The 21,247-nt window shown below is 37.6% G+C and overlaps 2 protein-coding genes across 12 annotated transcripts in view; one reads left to right on the forward strand and one right to left on the reverse strand.

Annotated features, from left to right (window-relative positions):
• The window catches only part of LOC146439993 (uncharacterized), a 197,050-nt gene extending 186,562 nt beyond the window's left edge, over nt 1-10,488 (reverse strand). For 6 of the 10 annotated variants that reach the window (XR_014851002.1, XR_014850999.1, XR_014850996.1 and 3 more), the window contains exon 1: nt 9,945-10,488. Coding sequence is in view for 2 of the 10 variants with exons in the window: in XM_085056296.1 (XP_084912422.1) it covers nt 9,945-10,015 (71 nt within the window). In the remaining 8 variants the exon portion in view is untranslated. Of the gene's footprint in view, nt 1-8,964; nt 9,009-9,944 lie in introns of all 10 variants that reach the window. The other 4 variants (XR_014851000.1, XR_014851001.1, XR_014850997.1 and 1 more) reach the window with 1 other exon arrangement.
• Nucleotides 10,489-12,017: 1,529 nt separating this feature from the next.
• The window catches only part of MMS22L (MMS22 like, DNA repair protein), a 90,426-nt gene continuing 81,196 nt past the window's right edge, over nt 12,018-21,247 (forward strand). Inside the window, exons 1-4 of one of the 2 annotated variants that reach the window (XM_085056297.1) lie at nt 12,018-12,421; nt 13,614-13,801; nt 15,865-15,990; nt 19,078-19,130. In XM_085056297.1, the coding sequence (XP_084912423.1) occupies nt 13,623-13,801; nt 15,865-15,990; nt 19,078-19,130 (358 nt within the window). In that variant the 5' untranslated portion in view covers nt 12,018-12,421; nt 13,614-13,622. Of the gene's footprint in view, nt 12,422-13,613; nt 13,802-15,862; nt 15,991-19,077; nt 19,131-21,247 lie in introns of those variants that run through there. The other variant, XM_085056298.1, reaches the window with a different exon arrangement.

Genomic DNA, 21,247 nt, shown 5'->3' on the forward strand with positions numbered 1-21,247 from the left:
TGTATTAAGATGTACAATATATCAGCTTGGAAAAACCAGTATGTTAGTTCAGTGATATTATTTGTTGGGATCCTAGCCAGTTTACTTGCACTTCAAATATAACACAGCCAGTTTGATGACCCTTGGTTTAGGGTCAGGAAAAATCTTGTGGGTTAATTATCATACTGTTTACTTATAATGGATAGGTGGCTTTTGTGTAGCTGTGATTATCTCATATATCTAGCTGAGTTCTTGCTAATAATAGCTTGCTCTAAGAAGTATTAAGATACAGTATTGATTTCAAAAAGATTAAATCATTGTGCTAATAAACAAGAGATTATTCTATTAGTAAAGATGACTTGCAACATTTATCTAAAAATGCTCCAAGCTCTCCTGTGAATATCTTAGCTAAATAGATAAAATCAAGCTCAAAATACTCAAAAGCAGTAAAAAATGTGAATTCTAAAATTTCAGGAACAAGAAACAATTTCCAGAGAATACAGGTTCAGAAAACCTGGTCTTGAAGTATCTCAAACTGCTGTTACTAAATAATCAGCTGCTATTTTTTTGAAGCTCTAAAATAAATCTGTTTTGAAATAAATTGCCAGATTTTCACTGTAAGCTCTCCAACACGTTCCATTCCATAAACCTGCCAAATTTTTGTTGTCCATCTGCTTTACTGAGCAGTATAAAGGTGTTCTCTATTGGTAAATACCTAAATTGGTAAAAAGTGGAATGACAGTCAAACACCAACATTAATTCTTCTTTTCAAGTCTCTCAATAAGTTTCCTGTTGGATTTATTTTTAATTGCTTCTGCACACTTTATGACATCATACCTTCCATTAAGAAATTAAAACTCAAATTAAATAGGCTCCAGATGAGGTCAAAACAATTTTTATCATTTCAATCAACAATATTGTCTCTGGTGTTCATTATGCCAAACAAAAAAAAAATACCAAAAAAAAATTCTTCTCCTTTTATTAGTGTAGGATATCTGTCTATTCAAATGTCTGCCTCAGTGAGCAGCTGTCCATCACACTGAAATAAAACTGTAAATTTTCACCACTATTGCAAATAGTCAGTTCTTAGGGTTTGGGTTTTTTGCTAAGAAACATATTTGTTCATGTACCAAGACAAGAGACTATGCAAAAACTTTTCCCATCGAAGAGCAAGGGTAGCCTTATGTGCTCAGAGTTGTGAGGCCTGCTTATAATTCACCCTTTGGTGAAACACATATGCTATTCATTCAATGCACCTCTGAAAACATTTTTTTTCTCCAAAGAAACAGTGATAAGAGAGGTCCATTGTCTCAGTACTTTCTTAAAGATGAGCTTTCACAACCTCCTGGAACATTCAGATAGAATTTGTACTCAGTGTTGAAGTGGAAGAGGTTATTTCTCTAATTTAGTCCACAAAGGATAGTCACATACTGAAAACCACATCCGTCTGAGCAGGGGATAAATTAGAATATCTTTGGAGTGTTGTTTTACTGGATAAGGTTGACTAAAAGCATCTAGCTCTAAATGTAATTACAGTACAATTTTACAGCTTTTACCAACCTACTCAAAATTATTAGGTCTAATCTGTTATATGATACCATTGCACAATTTTCATTTTTCAAATAGAGTGGCTTCCTTATTTTGGTAAGTATTGTTAAATTTATTAGAATATGTAACATGCAATTACATATGATTCATTACTTATGCCCAGTAGTTTATTTGAAATGCATTTTCCAATACAGTTTTCATGACAATGTATTTTCATTTTTGTAGTTTTAGCTTGATGTGAGACAGCTGTCAATTTATTCTCATTGCTCTCTACTTTCATTGCTCCAAGCTTAAACTTCATATTAGACTGACAATGAGGAAAGTTTAATGTATTTCTAAGTCTTACAAGCACACCTGACAAATTACAGCACAAAACTCTCATCAGGAAACCTGAGAAATCTCTAAAAATATATATAACTTCTTTCAGCTTCTGTGTGTGTGTTTACTAAAAGCAATGGAGACAGAATGAAATATAAGAGATTTTACAAAGTGAAAAATTACTTAATACAGACAAACTTCCTCTCCTCTCTTGCCAGGAAGAAATTTGCCTCTGGAGATTTCAGATCTAGTCATCAAACATCATCCTCACCCTTCCACCCTGTATAGCCTTTCTCTGCTGAAAGAATAATACAACTCCTCTTCACATCCTACTGTGGACATCTGGAGATAGGATCATCAAAATAGCATTATTTTGTTATCATACAGACCGAGGCCTTTCAAGGTTAGATACCAGATAGGGTAACAAAATTCTTCTGGTTTTTATCCATGACTGACAGGCACTGCTGAATAGTTCCCTTGTACAGTCATGTTAAAGTTTGTTCTTATGAACTCTTCAGCCAGAATGCCTGTTTAAGCTATATTTATTTTAGTTGTTGCTGTCAAAACAAAGATTACATCATTTTACACCCATGTTTTACAAATTAGGTAGCCAGGACATCTGCAAAATGAAGGGCAAGCTCATTTACTTCGGCAGAGGCTTTGATATCAACTGATAAACACTGTATCTGTATACAGTTGTCTTTGTGTACTGGCTAACAGCTCACCTTTGGACAACCTGTACTGATTTCTAGGTACATTTTTAAAAGCATTTGTTTTTACTGCTTCCTATCAGGTTTTGGACAGCCTTTAAAGAGAAAGGTCATCCTTTCTTCACTAATCACTTTTTCCTATGAAAAAAAAACCACATCAAAAACCCCACAAACTTAATAGGAAATAGTTTTATAAATGTATTTTTAGTATAGTTAGCTAAAAATAGTTTCATGACACAGTTCATAATCTTATCTCACAGTCTTATGCCACACACTGAAATAAGCACCATGGTTGATGAAATCTAAACGGGTGAAGAAAACTTTAGGGCTATACATGACTGTGTTGCTACCAAGCTCTAAGAAACAGAACAATGGGAAATCATATTACAGGTGTGCAAAACATACACACAAAAACATGACCTAAAATAAATAAAAAGTAAAATAAAACTAAAGAACACAATTTGAATTTGAAGACCTCAATGCAGTGTTCCTTTCAATAATTAGTATTTTGACAAATTTCCCTTGCAAATCTTGAAATACACTACAGTTATAAAAAGATACTTCATGTAAAAGATCTTTCACAGGCAGCACATTAAATGATCCCTTCTGCACAGTGTTTCTCATTTTAAAAATCAACTCTTTCCCCACCTCATTTCAAGAATCTCACTAGACAGATCCTCAGCAGAGCTCTTTTACATTGACCATTGGAAACACTTGTTAATCTCCACACTTGCTCATACCAACCTGTTTTTAAACATCTGCTCAAGTCCTAGAGTATCTAGGAGCCTCCTGGTGTCTTTAAATGAGCCTAAGATGTCACTGGTGTGCTTTAATGACATACTAAGAGAGAAAACCTGCATTAAAATTTATACAGTCCAAAGAGTTTTGAACTTTAGATTCTGTGAAAAGCAGGAAGATTCCCTTTTCTATTACACAGCTGAGGAATGGAGATGCAAGAATGAAGTGAGTTCCTGAAATCATACAGAGGAACTATGTAGAATGAGAAACTAAATATGAGCTATCACCTTTGAATCATTGTTGCTAATTATATCTTTGTTTCCTAAGCTGCTAAGGGAGGATCTGAGATATGCAGGGCACTTTCTTCCTTCCACTATATAAATATTATTATAATATTCAGAGTGGAAAAAATCAACATATTTTTAAATACAAAATCTTTGAAGTTATGCCAAGTATCCAATAGCCATCTGAAATTTTCTTTTTGTCAGGTTACATTGAGGCAAAGAGCACAAAGTACGGAGAAAACAAAACAGGAATATTTTTGAGATGTCACAAGAATGGACAAAATAGTGTGTTTTTGGAAACCACAGCTGAAGCACATTGGAGATCCACTTTCTTGAATGATTTCTCATTCAATTTAGGTCTCAAATTACACTGGTCAAAGCTAGCTGCTTTGCTTTTTATATACATCTTTGAAAATGAGGTTTACACTGAGTGCCTTTGTACGGTACTCACATTTATATCCACTCAAAACATTGATCTACTTTCTAAACTTACAGCATCTGGATGAGTCAGGAGAAAGAGCTTTGCTGACTAGCAAAGCAGGAGCCCAGCTTTTTGTCCCAGCATTAGACAGTGTGAGGTGGGCAGTGATAGCTGGACTCAAAGAAACTTTCAAATTAACTGCCTTTCTTCAAACATTGTCAACTAAAAATCCATGTAGTGGTGGTAAAGTGAAAATTCTGGTTAAAAAAATTCTGCATCAAAAGGTTTGTGATAAGGTTTAGCTAGAGATTCCTGCTAAGCTTCATACTGGACTGCACAGTTGTGCCTTCCACTTCCCCAAGTACACCTTCATATTTGATATTACCAGTATTGACAGTACACCAAAATGCTAATAGGCAGCTGCACCACAACCACTCTCAGCTCCAGCTATTCCTTCTGGAGAAAAAAACCACTCAGTCTACAGCTGGACTGATACAACCCTTCATCTGGACCAACAGTCTGCACTGTCACTATGTACCACTCATCAGAAATTATTTATGTACCTGAGAGATTAAAAGCCTTCAGAATAATTTATTGGACCTAAAGTCTTTTTGATTAAGTATTATATAGGAGAAACAACGATAGTAAACAGAGGGCACCAAACAGATATATTTTGAGGATATGTTCTGCTTTGCTTGTATGTGGCCCCTTTATTTCTCAGTTTTCTTGTGCCCTAGCCTGTCAACTTCCCAGAACCCACATGAAATTCTATCGCAAAGAAGTTGTTAAGAGACAAAAACTTCATGTTACTGGGGATTAGAAGAGTGGTAGTTAAAATTATTAACTTCACACGTTTTTTGTATTCCTACTAATAGCAAGAGCCTAAAACCTCTTTATTTTGTCCTCTCTACAAGCACAGAAAAAACCTCTACAGTGTTTTCACCAATGATCTTGCAATATAAATACTGCAAAATACAAGAAATGGGATACTACAAGAAAATAATGAAAAAAGAGATGAAGATATGAAGATTTCAAAGACTGTTTCAAACATGTAGTAACAGAACAAGACTTTTAAAGAGGGATGCTTTGGGAATAGCAAAAGCCTCCTGAGCTTCAAAAAAAGCATGGGGAAAAGTTTAAAAAGAAAAGCTGAAGAATTAGCACACAAGAAATGAAAACTCATGTTTAATGAGGATAGGAACTAGTTCCTGGGATGAGTCAGTACAAACAATATCTATAGATGATGCAACAGAAGAAAAGCCACTTGGAAGCAGCGAGATGCTTTTGTACAGCATTAAGTATTCCTACTACTATTTTTCTGGCCTACTATAGATACAGATAAGAACTGCAAACTTTTATGGATTTACATTTTACAGAAGATTGAGTATGTGAACTCCTACTGTGTATTATGTTATTTCCAGCTTGACTTTGCAAAAAAGCCTAAACTGGTTTATACTATGAATATTTATCACTATTCTACTTTACATAATATATACATAGGTTTATAGACCAGTTGGAATTCTTAATGTTGAGTCAATTATATGGAGTTTTACAGACTAGAATACATATGATCTACCTTTGAAATATTTCCTAGAAACCATAAGTGAATATAAATTCATTTGAGATTTCTATCAGATATTCTGACTACTGTCATTCTATTGGCATGTATGTTTCAGTGGAGAAACAGATAAATTTGGAATTAAAAATATTATCAGAAACTTTCTTTCCACTCTCAGTATATATTTCTTTTAGTTAACTTTGTTCTTTGTCAATCAAGATAAAACAATGACTCAAAATGAAGACATCTTGGCATATGCATTTATTATCCCTTCTATAATGTAGTACTCCCACTGGTTTTCATGGGAATTATGCATATGAAAGGACTGCATTATTAGTCTAGATTAAGAGAAGACATTTAGAAATACTTAACTCATCATACCACTTCAGAACCTAATATTTATAATGGCACTTGAGCCTGGAGCAATATAAACAAAAACACAAAATAGAACTCCTTGAAACATACTATGGGTGGATTTCTCTTAACTTTTTTTCACTAAAAATGGAACTAAATTAAAACTATTTTCCTTGCTTTTTGATATAGGATCAAATAAAGAAATATGAATCAGATCACATTCCGAAAGACTTGCAATATTCCTAAACCAGAGAAATCACATGTTAGTAAGAGAACAGGAAAAGGATTACATTGCAAATATATGAACTAGATGTCTGTGTAACCACGCAAAGGTCCTTAAAATTTATCTTGGTAGCCCTATGTCTTTTTTAACAGATTATATTAACCCTGATCCTCTGGAAGCATAGCCAGGCATCTTTAACTCTTCAGATATATGATTTCCATTTTGACTTCAGAAGTGCTGCTCTCCTCCCATGCCATGAAAACTAAAGGATAGTATGAACTATCTCTCTCTGACCCAGGAAAGATATTGGGCCCTTCCTTTCTCAGACATAAAAATGAATGGACCTCCACTTTAACAGACTGGGTAGACAACAACTGGCTCTTTCCCAGATGCAAAACTCAGATGTAGAGTCAATCTTCTAGGCTAGTTAGAATGGGCTAACTTCATTACTGTTGCTTTTTTTTTTTTTTTTAATTTAAAACATACTGCTGCACAGTTAATCCTGGACTGTAATTTTTGATTGCATGTAACACCCTTGCCACTTTTGCAAAAAAGTATTCTCACCTGCCTGTCATAGTGCCTCAAATTCAGATTGTTCAATCTGACTGGAAAAGTTCAGATTTTAACTTCTAGCCACTGAAGCTACTTTATAACACAGGCATTGGCTAAAATTTTGACTCTGCCATAGTGTTTCTACAACTTGAAACAATCCTCTGGGGACTGAACATTTCATATATTCTTTTCAGTTTGACGGCTCACATCTGGACATCACTAATCAGGTCAGTCACTGGTACTTATCTTGAGAGGTAAAGATATTGGAAAAAATATCCATGAAGAATCCTGCTAGAAGCATAAATCCTTGAATTAAAAACCTATTCAAACACATGTTGCACCATTTCAAATTGTACTAGACTGTATCCTGGGTTAACAGTTGTCTTTGTACCCACAATGTGCAAGTCTTAGTGTTAAAATTTTCTTAGGGAAACTAGATTTTCTTAAGAAGCGACAAACCCCATTTCATTAAGTGAAAATATGGAACTGACATGGCATTTGAAATCATGTCTAAGTCCAGAACATTGCATTTCAAGGAAGTAGAAATAATGAGAGTCCAGGGCAGAGCTACAAGAATTAAAAAAATACAAGAAAAATACTGGGTTTTTCCTTTCTATAAAGAAGAAAACAATAAACAGGAATTGTTTAAAGAATAAAACAGTGAAAACATGACTAAGAATCTCAAATATGTAAGAGTCTGGTGCAAAGAGGAAAATAAAATCCCTATAACAACTAACTAACTAAAAAAAAATGAATGGGTTCAACTAATTTACTTTTAGCAAGTAAAGTTTAAGATGAGAAAGCACCAAAAAAGTTCTAATGGGAATACTAGTGAAATGCTGGAATAGATAACTTACTTAGGTAAATAATCATAAAAAATCTTTAGGCAGACAGGCAAGTGCTCATTTAAAAAGATAACTTTTATTGATCCTGGCTTTGGAGGAAGAGTGAGGGGGCTGGTATGACATCTTTTTGGAATATTTTTCAACTGCATGATTCCACACTGAAGTGACCAAAGAAGTGTAGCTACACAGTGACCCACTTGCTGTGGGATCTTGATGTGGAAGGAAAGAGGTCTTATTCTGGAAAGACCACTTCAAGTTCTTCACGTATGCAAGCACTGGGATTCTGATACAATCTATGGATCACCCAGCTACATTGATCCAATCTGCAGCTTCTTAATTCAACAGTTTTAATGATAACTAATTTCAGGGCAGGACTATACACAACCAATGTCTGATCCAGCCACAGGATGTAGGATTTTGCTTGCTAAGAGGAATTACTTAGTAATATGTCCCATGGTCTTGAGGCCAGACAACTCTTTCAACAGCTGCTAATAACACTGAATTCCAGATGTGGACCCTGCTGAAAAATATAGAGGAATTAGTTTTACAATGTTTTGCTTTAAAAATCTAGATGTACTTCAAACTCTTAATCTCATATCTCTACTACACTATTAGGTTGGGATCTTTAGTGTTTTGGTTGTTTGTTTTTAATTTAAGCCTAAAACTTTTTATTGGCAGATCAGCTTTAATACTTAGAATCATAATCCCGTACAAAAGGACACAAGCATTTGGAGTCTTTGAAGAGTTAACACAAAGTAAATAAAGAACCTTCTCTGGTCAGTTATTTTGTTTCCAGTAGAAACGTCTGATTACTCATGTAAGAACACAGGACAAATGTACAGCTCCCAGTCTGATTAGCAACTAAGTATGGAGAAATTACCATTTTCCAGCTTCATTTCAATATTCTTGCCTACTATTCTATAATAAGCAGCATGTAGAAGCAGGAAAGTTACATAGCCATGCATATTCCCTACATTTAAATCATTTGATGCAACAACAGGTAAATGATCCAAGGAAAAAAGAGCAAACCTGCGTCACAGTTCACCTTTTGGATGGTGAGAACAAAACTATTAGAAAATAAAGTTTTCTAAACTGTACAAAGACCATGACAGCTGACATAGGTACAACAGGAACATAGCGAGTATCAGGTGTTCTCAAAGTTTCTAGACATAACAAAGTAGCTCCCATTCAAAACATCGTAATTTGACAAAGTTACAAACGTCAGTACTGAGATGAAAACCTTTAAACTACATCTCACCTATCCATGATTGCTCTCTGACAGTGTGTACATTACTGCCCTTTTCACAACCGCTACAAAGAGGCACTAAACGCAGCTCCGCCGCCACCCTCCCACCAGTAAAGTTGCCAAAACCACGGTCCCGGAGTGAAAGGAGCCCCCGGGTTGCCCCTTCGGGCTGTCCGCGGCGTACTCACCATGGCGGGCTAGTTTTGAAGACTTTCTTCCCCTCCCCCTGCACCTACGCACAATGAGGGAGAATGGAGAGCAGTTTCAGCATTAAATTTGAACTTCCCTGCTTTTGTTAGCATGAGTCACCACCTTAACATTATCTCAGCTGTAGACTTTTATCTGTGAATATCTAAGCCCTGTCTTGTGGAAAACTAATTACTGAGCCACTGAGAGGCTTCATAATGTCCTGCATTTAAGTCCTGAACATCATACATAATGCATAGGAAGCAGTCGCTGCACTCTGATTACAGAACACTGTCATTAAGAGAGCAAATTAAAGATGTGAATAATTCACTGGCTGAGCTTATTGTCAGTGCTGCATTGTGAAATTAGAATTTCTAATAAGTACTGCAATTTTTTTAACCCAATTAACACAGAGAACATCTTGAGTCTGATTAGTACAATAAAAATTATTACCTTATTCTTTTGCTTCACAACAGCCAAATTAAATACTGTACTTAATTATGCAACATTCATCGCTTCTGTGCTAGAAATAATAATAATAAAAAATTCTCACTATCGCTTTAATAAGACTTCCAATATTTAGAGTGCAACTGAAAAATAGAGCATATGAATCTTCTGCACAATTTCTTATCGCAAAGTTACTGGCTTTTTTTTCACAGACTTTGAAAATAGGGTTTAATATCAGCAGCCGACCATGATGTCACTGCTGAAGTCTTCTCTGGAAACAAAAAGGTATTAAAAAAAAAATCCCACAAAACGACCCTTCTGAACAAGCTCTGAATATATATTGTGAATTAACTTTCTCTGGGTTGATGTGAAGGCAGAAGAAAAAAGCATTACCACTTACTGCCTTGAAATTGAATACACAAATATACAAACATAGAAACATGTATACACACACACACACACATATATAGGTTGTTTCAGAAAAGATGCTTGGAAATATACTAGGAAAAAAAAGGAGCTGGATCAGCTCTCTTACCTCAGTTCCCTCTTGGCACGGGATAGATAACATCCTTTCATCCCTGAAAGGAGAAAAGTCCGATTCAACATCCAGCGTGTTGATTTTTCCCCACACGATGCCTGCTGCCATGTTAAATAAAGAAAATGATCACTGAGGATGCAGCTTTTGTCTCCAAATATTTGAATACTGCCTTTTAGTGACAAGGACCCCAGGAACCTTCGCACATCTGGCAGCAGACACCACTGGCTGCAGCTGCTGCAATGGGATTTTTCCCCAACCCTAATTCGTTTCCAGCTCCTTTTTCTTCCCCATCCTGAGGAAGTTTAATCACCCAGCATGGCTGGGGAAGAAAAAAAGAAGAAAAAAAAAAAAAAAAAAAGAAGAAAGCTGGCATTGCAATCACAAGCTTTCTTGGTTTTGTCCTAGAGACAGGGACTGCAGCAACCACCTTGCATCTTTGTCTAGTTATTTTAGCATGTGTGTGCAAGAAGGGATGAAAAAAAAAAAGCCTGAAAATTATTCAGGCATAATGCAATAGACATAAAGAGACAAAAAGACAAGGAGAGAAAGAGAGGGGAAGAGAAAGAGGGAGAGTGAGGGAGGGAGGGAGAGGAAACAGAAAGACTAAGAGAGGGAGAGGGGGCTGTCAGTGCAGATAAATCTGCATATGGAAATCAGGGTTATCCTGGGTACAGTTTTATTTAACCATGATGTACTGTTTTTTTAATTAGACAGGAATTTAAAGAAGGAAATGAGAGATTCTTACAGACACAGGAGCAAACGAAGTATTTTAAATCACAGCAAAGCTTTCAGAGCAAGCAGTAGCAGCAACAGCAAAACTTTTTATAGCAACTTTCTTACTAGAAGGAAGTTTCGTGCACTGCTGCTTTTTTGCACCCAAAATCCAGGCAAAACTGGAAAAGCATTCATTTTCAAACAAAATCAAACCATGGCAATCCAAAATAATACAACACTTTTTAAAAAAGACCCAGAAGCCACTAGGTGCACAGTATGCACTTTAGACTAAGTTATGCCAGGCACAGGTTTTAGGACTTTTCCCTGGCCCCCATTCTGTGGTGATTGTCATACCCAATGGAGGTGCTTCAGTAAATGATAGGAATTACACCTAGCTTGAATTTCAAATGCACTAAACACCACTTCCCAAGCTTGATGGGAATTGTGTGTGTTTGGGGATACAAGCACTACCTGACAGACATAGGAAGGCTGGATCTGGGTCTGCAAGGCATCAGAAAAGACTGGGAGAACCCCTTGCCCATCTCGGTGTGGGAGCATGGGGATGAGGGAACTGAGAAGGCTGAGGAGAAGAAGGGAAATGATGTTCAAGTAAAGTCTAGACAAGAAAGACACCAGAGAAAGGGTAGGGGGCAGCTGCAGTATGAAGGAACTTACAGGAAAGATGGGGCAAGACTATTTATAAAAGCGTGTAGTGGTGGAACAAGGGGGAATGGGTTCAACTTGAAAAAGAGTAGGCTGAGATTAGGTATTAGGGAAAAAATGTACTGTGAGGGTGGTGAGGCACTGGAAGAGGTTGAACAGCGATGTTGTGGATGCCCCATCCCTGGAGGAGTTCTAGGCCAGGCTGGATGAGGCTCTGAACACCCTGGTGTAGCTGAAGCACCCTGCTCACCTCAGGAGGGCTGGAAGTAGATGACCTTTAAGGTCCCTTCTAATACAAGCCATTCTATAATTCCATGGTTCTGTGAGCACAAGGGAGGCAGCTTAACAGCAGTGGCAAGATGGTGGCGTTCGTGAGAGAGGTGGCCAAAAACCACTTGTAGCGGCCAGCCCGCCAAAGGACGCCCGGCCAAGCAGGCAAACCAGGAGGCCGGCCAGCACTGGGAGGAGCGGCGGGCGGCGCTTCGCCCCGGGGTGGGCGGGGCGGTATCGGGGCGGGGAACGGAGAGAGGCAGGGCAGAGGAAGGGAGGAGGCGGGGCGGTAACGGGGCGGGGAACGGAGAGAGGCAGGGCAGAGGAAGGGAGCAGGCGGGAGAGGAAGGGAGCAGGCGGGAGCTCCCTGGCGGGAGGAGGCGGGGCGGGAGGAGGAAGCGCGGCCCGGGGCGGAGCGGCCGGCGGCCAATGGGCGCCTCGGCGCCTGCGCAGTGCGCGCGTGGCGGCGGCGCGCGGGCTGTACGGAAAGGGCCCGGGAAGGGCGCGGAGGGGAGCAGCGGCCGGGCGGTGCGCAGGTACCGCCGCTGGCCATCTGCCGCTGTCTCTCTCTCTCCGGGGCTGGCCCAGCGGGGAAGCGCCTTGGGGAGAGGGCGGCGGCGCGGGGCCGAGGCGTTACGCGGGGGGGTCGTGTTGGTGGGCGCGCCCCGGCGGCTCTCTGGCCGCTCCCTGGCGGTGCTGCTCCCGCCGCTTTGCAGCTCGTGCCCGCGCACTGCCGCCGCCTGGAAGGTCCTGCTGCTGGGCTGGCCAAGGAGGCTGAGGTGCTTAACGTCAGCAATTGGTTCCGCTGGATCAGGGTGGTTCGACAGGTATGGCACTGATGGGAGTTATGACCGGGAAGAGCTGTCCTTTTCTGTAACTGTTCCCCCAGGGTTTTCTGTCGTGTGGAGCGATTTTAAGACCCTAAATTGAGCAGGCTTTCCTTAGGAACTCTTGTGGTTGGGGACATTCCCTTCAGCTGCCTCGCCACCCGTGCATAGGGTCCTGCTGTAAACTGGAGCGCTGGAGTCATCCTTCCACTGCTTGCACAGCCGTCTGCTCCGCGGGAATGGGAATGGATGACAGACAAGTGATCAGAAACGGTTTTCTTCTTTTTCTTTTCTTGAGTTTGTTTTTCAGCCAAGCCTCTGTATTACCAACCTCCAGCCACGGCGCAAACTAGTTTCTTCAAGAACTGTATCAAAGTCTGCCAGCAAAGAAGTTGAAAACTTTAAATTAGAGTTTTACTTACATTGTTTGCATATTTTTATTTGGCTCTCTGACACCTGATGCCTCGTTCTGCTCTTTCAATATGTTGTATAAAATATGAATACAGTAATGTTAACTATACTGTGAACTTCTTTTGGACGTGATAATCCTTCTTTGGTTTTGTTTCTCTTTTGTCAGATTCTTGGGTAGATAGACTTTTTTTTTAGTAGGAACTTCCAACTGTGTCAGAATTTGTCATACAGTAATTCTCTAAGCTTTAAAACTTTAGCATTTCAGAGTTCCATAATAATCATGCGGGATGTATTAACTCCTTTCTAGAATGAACTTAAGATGCCTTAAAGTTACAGACAGTTGGCAGCCTGCAATGAATGATGTTTTTCCACAGCATAGCTAGTCTGGTCATTAAGTGTTGCTGAAAATAGCTCTGTAATGCATCCCTGCCTCCCATTAAAAACTACTGCTAGTCTAACCTCATCACTAGTAATTTAGAGAACTAAACTAGAAGAAAATGTACCTGTTCAGTGTTTTTTTAAGTTGGTGATGTGTCTTCTTGAACAGGTTGTGTTCAAGGAGGATGATGTGATTGCACAAAGTGGCAGAATTGCATGACAGGGCATATGACCATAGTTGCCTTTCTTGGTGGTGTCTCTCAGCTTTGAGTTCAGTATTGCAGTTGGTCAGATCTGTGTCCTCACTTGAGCTGAAGGGTGATGTGGAGTTGTAACAGTGAGATATTTAATTGGAGAAATGCTATGAGTATTTTTGTATTTATCTATTTATTTTCTGGGTCAGGTGAAAACAATGGAGGATGACTTTGGGGCTTCCTTCACACCCTCATTTCTCACTGAAAGCTTGGAGCTGGCGATGGAAGTGGAGAATGCGAACTCAAGGCCGTCTTGCTTTTCTTGTGCTTTTGACAATCAAAATGGAGGGAGAAGGTTTTATACAGAGTCTTATTTAGCAAGTGGGTCTCTTAAGAGGTATGGGATTTTTTTGAATTACAAATATAAAAACCTTCTAAGATGTTCTTTCCACTCATGTTTGGTGCCTCCGAATGCTGACAGGTTTTCAAATTAGTTTGTTCTTCAGCTCTTCTGATCCTGAAATCAGCTTGGTTATACCAAAGGTGAAAGGGCTGTTGTGTTGATAAACAGCTTTGACTGGTGCTCTAGATGCAGTTCCTAGCTTTCTGAACTTATTTTTAAGGTACTGTAACAGACATTTACAAGCATGTTGGGATACTTTTGGGCAGCAGCATCTGAGATCACTTAAATTTCTGAGCAAGCTTCAGCACTGCTTTTCCCAGTCATATTCTCTCTTTTCCACTTGATAGGAACAAACCTACCTGGCTTCCCCACATTGCTGGGGCTGTTCTTTGTATCTTTAAGACCATCTTTCTCAAACCTTCACCCTTGCATGCATTCTGGATTTAAGGTTCTGAAGTCATATGCATAGCAAATAAGTATTTTCTGTGAGATTTTAAAACATTACTTTGGTTTAGTTGTTATCTGCCTTATTGTCTGTCATTCTGCTTAGTTTTCTGTGCTGTTTGCTCACCCTACAGGGGCTGTCTTGTTTTTCCTACAAAAGCCTAATCTTTGTCTGTCTGTCTTCCTGCCAGGCTTCATATTTTGTGGTGTTACTTTTTTTTCCAGTCTTTTCTGTTAAGGCTTAAGGCAGGGTTCCTCTGCACTTCCTCATTCTCTGACTTATTTATCATATATTTTATTTGCATTAGGGCATGTTCATTTAAATTTGTCAAGTAGATGATTGAGGTGTCCTATATCTGCGTGAACATATCAGTAGTGGATTCCACATTGTTGAAGAAACATTTCACCTGAAATTGTTCTGTCCTTAAAACTCACTCAGAAGCTTTTATGTAGACAGGTTTCCCAATCAGCATAATTGTGATAACGCTCTTCTTCTGTTGTGTATTTACCTTGTCTACCTGGATTGCAAAGTCCGAGAAAAGCCTGCATGTGAGGGACTCTTCTGTCTTCATTGCTTGGAACTGGAGGAGCTGAATTTAATTGCTAGAGGCTTCAAAACAGTCCAGTGTTGAAGAAGTTACCAAGTGAACAAAGGTGTTGTGGAAGGTTGAGGCAATTATTCAGCAGCTTCTCTTTTTGCCTCTGAGAACTAAATTAGAAATAGCGTGTAGTTCAAGCAGAATATGAATTTGGTGTGTATTGTAATGGAAACATTAGTGCTTGCCTAGTACATATTTTTCAATTTTAAAATAAAAGTTTTTTTTACATTTTAGTGAATTGAGCTTCATCTGTGTGGGATTATTATATGAAAGGCAGTGGGAAAATTCTGAAATAGTTTACTGTCACTATGAAGTTTGCTGTGTGTTTTTTTTTAAAGCATGTTAATGAAATATTTTTATTTGCATAGTTATAATGTTTTAACAATACAAGTGTCTGATTTTCTCCACTTTGAGTGAAATGATAATTCTGATGTTTTTTAATTTTTCTTTAGCCAGAGCAAAGGGTACTAGTTACAGCCTAGTGTTAGTTTAAGTTATAATGACAAGGTCACATTTTGATCCTCATCTGTTCATCTGCTTAAAAGTGTGCTTTTAGCAGTGTGTTCAGTATAAATATTATTATTTATACTGATGAACTAATGTATATTCTAGCATTAGTTATTATGTGTGTAGTGTGCACTGAGACATATTCCAAGCATATGCAGCAGTGTGTTCTCTTACATAGCAGCTTCTTCTCTAAGTACAGCCTGTATGTTATGTCTCAGCCCCTTTGTAAGTATGAAGAAACTTCAAGGTGGTAGCTTGTTAATTTTTGTTTCTAGAATATATTGTGACCTGTGACTATATACACTTTTTATGCCTTTGAAGCTAGGAGTTTTCATATTACTATAGATCATATTGCTCTAAAAGGCACAACTGGCTTTGAGACACCTGTTATATACATGTTGCTGTTATATTCAGAAAGCATTGGTGGTGCAAAAGTCAGCTGTAGATATTGTGTTCCATAGGTTTATTAGTGGAAAATGTATGAATATTGTTTGCTTTATTTTGCAGGGTTTTGCTGAGACTAGATCCTTCTCCAAATGACTATGAAGAAAATACAGTGGAATTGTTTGGCTTTCAGTGGGTTACTGAAATGGCATTAGCTGAATCCTGTGGATTTCTCTTTGGATTACTTAGGTATGATAATGTTGTATTTTATAATTAATCTTCATCTTTAATTATACCTACTGTAAGGGTGTAACGAACTTCTCACATTTTTAACAATAACATCATAAAAGACTTTGGGCTGTGCAGTGCATCTAAAAAAGATTAACGCTGTCTGTTTAATGCTCCAGTAAGTGATGGATAAGAAACAGATGGAATTGAAGGAAGAAGTACATTGTGTCACAGATTTTTAATATTATGTGACTTATTAAGTTTCTAAGTAGTGTGATGCATATCTTAGGCATCACCAGATAAAAAAAATTAAGTATAGTTATTACAACACAGTGTTGGGGTTAATTTAGAAGGCTCTGTCTTCAGAATATATGAATAGACTATGTAAGATTTCCTTGAGTGAGATTGTGCTACCCCTATAATTGAAGTTGTCTTTTGAAGATTTTTAGTCATTTTCTCTGCATAAAGGAAAGTGGAGGTTAAAAATTAAATACTATAAATGCTGGATGCAGTGCTTTCTTCAATTGTTTGGATTAGGATAGCTTCAGCAATCTCTTCAGATACAGTTACTCAGTGTTTGACTAATTCAATGTAGATGCTTAATCTGGTCAATGCAAATACACAGATCACTGATAATCCTCTTTGCTACTGGTAATCCTCAGTATGTACAGCACATACAGAGAGTAGATGGGAGAGGAGGTTTTGTATGATTTTACAAATATATGTGATGTATTGCATTGCTCCTTTCATTGTAGTGGATTCTTCCATCCCTTTAGGGTATGGCCAAGGGTGTGATGTGCAACATGATTAATAGGGTCTGACTTATTGGACATGGTGACATAGATGACTGAAAGTGTATTAAAACCAGTATTATTTAGATTTGACCTCACTGTGTTTAAAAAAAAAAACAAACCCAAAATGATAAAGCGGGAGATAGGAGTACAGTTAAGTTAAAAGTTTCAGCATTTAGTCTGATTTTTTTAAACTGTTTGTAAGTGTAAATTCGCTGGGCAGTGACACAGGAATGTTGAATTAAATGGCAATTTTTAAAGTTTTTTTTTTCCTGTAATATAAACTGCTCTGTAATTGTAATAGAGATTAACATAAGGCATAATGTATTTTATTGTGGTTTTAAAGTTATTCAAGCTGTACATGCTTTAAAAACTACTGACCTGGTAGGAATTATGGATTTCAGCTAACTGTTGGCTATTGAGAGTTTGGTTGCTAAGCTGTCTTTTGGTGTGACAAGTCCCTCTGCAAAGGGGGATGTCTCTTCAAAGACATTCAGTTCATTTGATCAGTCATAAAATGGAACCGTTTCATTTATCAACCAAAAATTTTCAGTTGACAACTGAAAATAGAAAAACTCATTTTTCCACTGTGGAAATAAAATATGTTAAGTACAAGTTACAATAATTTTTGAGGATAGCGTGGCTGTAAATAGTTACATTTAAAAAGTACATGCTTACAGAAACTTTGGATTTTTTTTAAAGTACGAGATTATACTTAATATTGTAATTAAAATTATTTACCATTTTAAAATATTGTAATAAATAATAATAGTATAGTGCAAAACTGTAAGTTAAAATAGTAATTGCATAGTAAAAATTCTTACTTATGGGTTTTCATGTGATAGAAGTGTGAGTCAAAGTGAATGAGACTATGTAACCATTTAAATGGTTATATTAAGGTAATATATCTTTGATTAATAAACAGAAGTACCAGTTTAACTGTGAGAATCAAATTATTTAATGAGTAACAAACATGAGGATCAATCTTTGAGGTGAAAATGCAAATTAAAATGAAAATTATTTATTTAAATAATATTTTTATGTTTCTCATGCCCAGTTTGTGCTTTAATTTTATCAGCCCACTGTCTTCTGTCTTTTGTCAATTCACTGGAGAGTCCTTTTTTTTTCCCCTGTGTGGCTCCTTTTTCGTACCTTCCTTCTCTAAACTCCAGTCTCAACAGCCCTGTTTCATAAAGTCCTCCTGCTTCAGACTTCCTTCCTTTTTACATTGTTGAAATACTTGAAAAATCAGGCAGAAATTCAACTTTGGTTTCAAAACAAACAAAAACTGTCCACAACCCACCTAAATGACAGAAGGCTAGCTGACATAGCTTTATCCGAGGAAGCAAGAAAGAGCTAAGGACAATAATTTTACTGTGTGTTTGCGCTTTAATATGCAAGTTCCAACCTGAAGTTTTGTGTCTTTTAGATGCTTCCTAATTTTCAGATTTTTTTTTCATAAGAGCATTTGATTTGTGTTAGATCCGAGTAGACTATTTTAGAATCCTTTGGTAGTTATTGCTTTGACTGTATAAGAAATGGAGCAGAGAGCTCCCTCCTCAATTTACGCAGCATTTTGTTTCAAAAGTCTGTCTGACACAGTTATGCTTTTCATATATTCATTTTTGTACTGCTTTATCTCTGTGGAGGCTCTACTGGAAGACCACTTGCAAATAACAGGATATGGCCTAGTATTTACCTATGATACAGCTTATTTAAAACAGTCATTCGCTGTGGCACTGAGCTGAACTTAGCTTTAACTTTTCTAGAGACACCTCCTTTTACTCCACTGTATTTGTTGCTGTTTATGTTTTGTGCTGGAGCTAAGCAGATGACCACCCTAAGCAGGAAGTGGGAAAAACTAATGTACATTCACAAGTGGAGTAATTTAGTGTGTACTGAGTGTAGGCCTTGAGGGCTAACTTTTAGGTTTATTCTGTGGTCAAATATGAAGTTATCTTGGTGGAAAGATCACTTTCAGGGAATGGCGGTCAGGAGGTTTTGTCTGTGTTCTTGTTTTTTGCCTTCCCCGATATTTAGCCAATTGTTGTAGTATTTTTTGTTAGTGTGTTTAATGTTTTAAAAACAAGCAAAAATTCTATTGTCATCCCTTCACACTTGGATGTGTCCATTGCCTTCCACTAAAACTCTTCCCTAAGTTATATTTCTGTAAGCTTTTTGAGAACTACAAAGCTTTTTGAGAGCTACAAAGACTACCTCTTGTCTTTCTCTGTTCTATTTAGACCTTACTAAAGTGGTATTAAATAACTTTTACCTATATAAATACCTATATAAATCTTTGTATTCCTTTAATTAGGCAACAGATACACAGACTGGAAAACCTAGTACAAATGAGTTCGTCTGATTTTGGTAAGTTGTATGAATTTAATTTGACTTGCAATAGACATTTGACTTTTCTATAAAGAAGTAAATTATCACAGATCACACTTGGGCTTTGACTCTTGACCAAGGGGTTTTGGAGTGTGCCTCAGAACAGCATATAACCAGCATAAAACTGCAGTAAGGGTAGAAATACAGGCAACCAAATGAGGTAAGATAGTATGGAAACAGATATTGGAAATGTTGGGAGTCAGTTTGGAACCAGATTTGCCTGTATGGTAGATGCACAGGGCAATCCTTACTGACCTGAGTGGGGCATTTTGCATTAATTTGACTTAAGATGTCACCCCTAGAGTAGAATTTGGCAAAACTACTAACTCGTTTAATTGAAAATAGAAAATTGCATAAAAAATCCCAACAACTATTTTAGTTACAAAGGTAGTGGCTTGGGATTTTTTTCAGTGTTCCCTTGGCTTACGTTTAAATGAGTTAGTTATATTTGCTTAGTTTAGAGTTATTTACAAACTTAATTTATCTTTGCAGTGGGATCAATAAAATGGGATCACTACAAAATGCTTTGTTTCAATTAAATACTGAGGCGTGAGAAGCAGCGTGTTTCTGAAGGATTATTGCAGCCTTGGGCTTATTGTAAGTTTGAAGGCTGAATTACTTAGCAAGTTGAGAAGTGCAGTAATTACTCAGAAATAAACTGTCTATAGTGTCTTCTCATTACAAATAAAGTGTAAGTGTTCTACGAGTGAACATTTTTACACATTATTATTGTTTTGGTATTGTCATGTTCTGCCATTTAAATCACTGATCTGAATTTATCAAGATTCTTTCATACGCTGTTACTGATAGTATCTTAAAAATATAAAGTTTTTGACATAAATGGAAATAGCCTGTTTTAAAGTACATTTGAACTTTTGTATTGTTGCTGGATACCTAGAAACTGTTCTGTAGTTATTTTTTCACTTAAGCGCCTACTTGGTTCTCTTCTCTTCTTTGTATCCTGTTCTTCCACTTGTCAAATGAGCTAGTAAAATGAAACACTTGAATTTTGTGCTTTGCACCAGGCTTGCTTTCTGAATCAGAGCAGGTTACTGATTCAGCTGTGTCCCAGTTCCCCCTTTATAGGAATGGGCAAGTAGTAGAAGGGTGTCATGAGGCCTGAAATATTTAAAATGGTCAGGCAGGGTGATGTTGGGTGTTATTGATGTCTTAAATAAATGTGCTGTCATGACTGTTTAAAACCCCAGACAAGAGTTTTGGTTCAGTAAATCTTTGTTAGGCTGTTGTTTGTATAGATATCATTATTGTACATTTAATTTCATTTTCTGTCAGTCTTGATGAGCTTTGGAGACTTTGTCCTGAGAAGTGTGTAATGCAGACACCATGTAGAAGCTTTCCTTGTACTCTACGTTGTTTTGTTGTTGGGTTTTTTGTTTTTTTTTTTTTTTTTGAAAGGGTCTTTTCTAACACTTTACTGTCCCAGTCTTGTTCTATTTATTTCATTGCTCAATGATTTATGATAGCATGCAAAAGGTTTTGTAGTGAAATACTATAATATAAAATTTTGATTAAACAGAACTTCTGAGAATTTAGGATACAGTATTTGTTATTGCTACAAATCAGCAGTAATATCTATAAATAATTACTTTAGAACAGAGTAAACTGATCCTCTTAAACCTGTGGTTCATTACCATGGCAGATGCTATGGCTTCTGGTGTGGTACAGGTAGGCTGTACACTGTGTACATTTTGCTAGGTGTACCAGTTGATGTGCTTTGCCCACTGAGTGTTGTTGCTCAAGAGATGTTGAGATAGGTTTGGACGCACAAAGCTTTATTTGTGGGGTCTGTAACAAGTGACATAAGTGAACTTCCAGGTTAACTGGGGGAGATGGAGGGAAACAAAAGGGAGAGCATGAGCAAGATAAAAAAAAGGGAAGACTCCCTAGTGGTCAGCTGGGGAGAGGAGCAAAGACAACTGTCTTTCCCTGGATGTGCAGTCCAGTGTAGTAGGTGACGAAGAGTTTTTGCCAACGCATCTCCTCCTGGGCAATGGATTTTCATTTGGCCCTGCTCAAGCTCCTCATTTGATGCTTGCATTTAAGATGCTCTCAGTAAACAGCATGTGCCTGATCAG

The sequence above is a fragment of the Lichenostomus cassidix genome, chromosome 3 (assembly GCF_008360975.1).
Source record: "Lichenostomus cassidix isolate B80296 chromosome 3, HeHo_3.0, whole genome shotgun sequence".
NCBI classification, from domain to species: Eukaryota; Metazoa; Chordata; class Aves; order Passeriformes; family Meliphagidae; genus Lichenostomus; species Lichenostomus cassidix.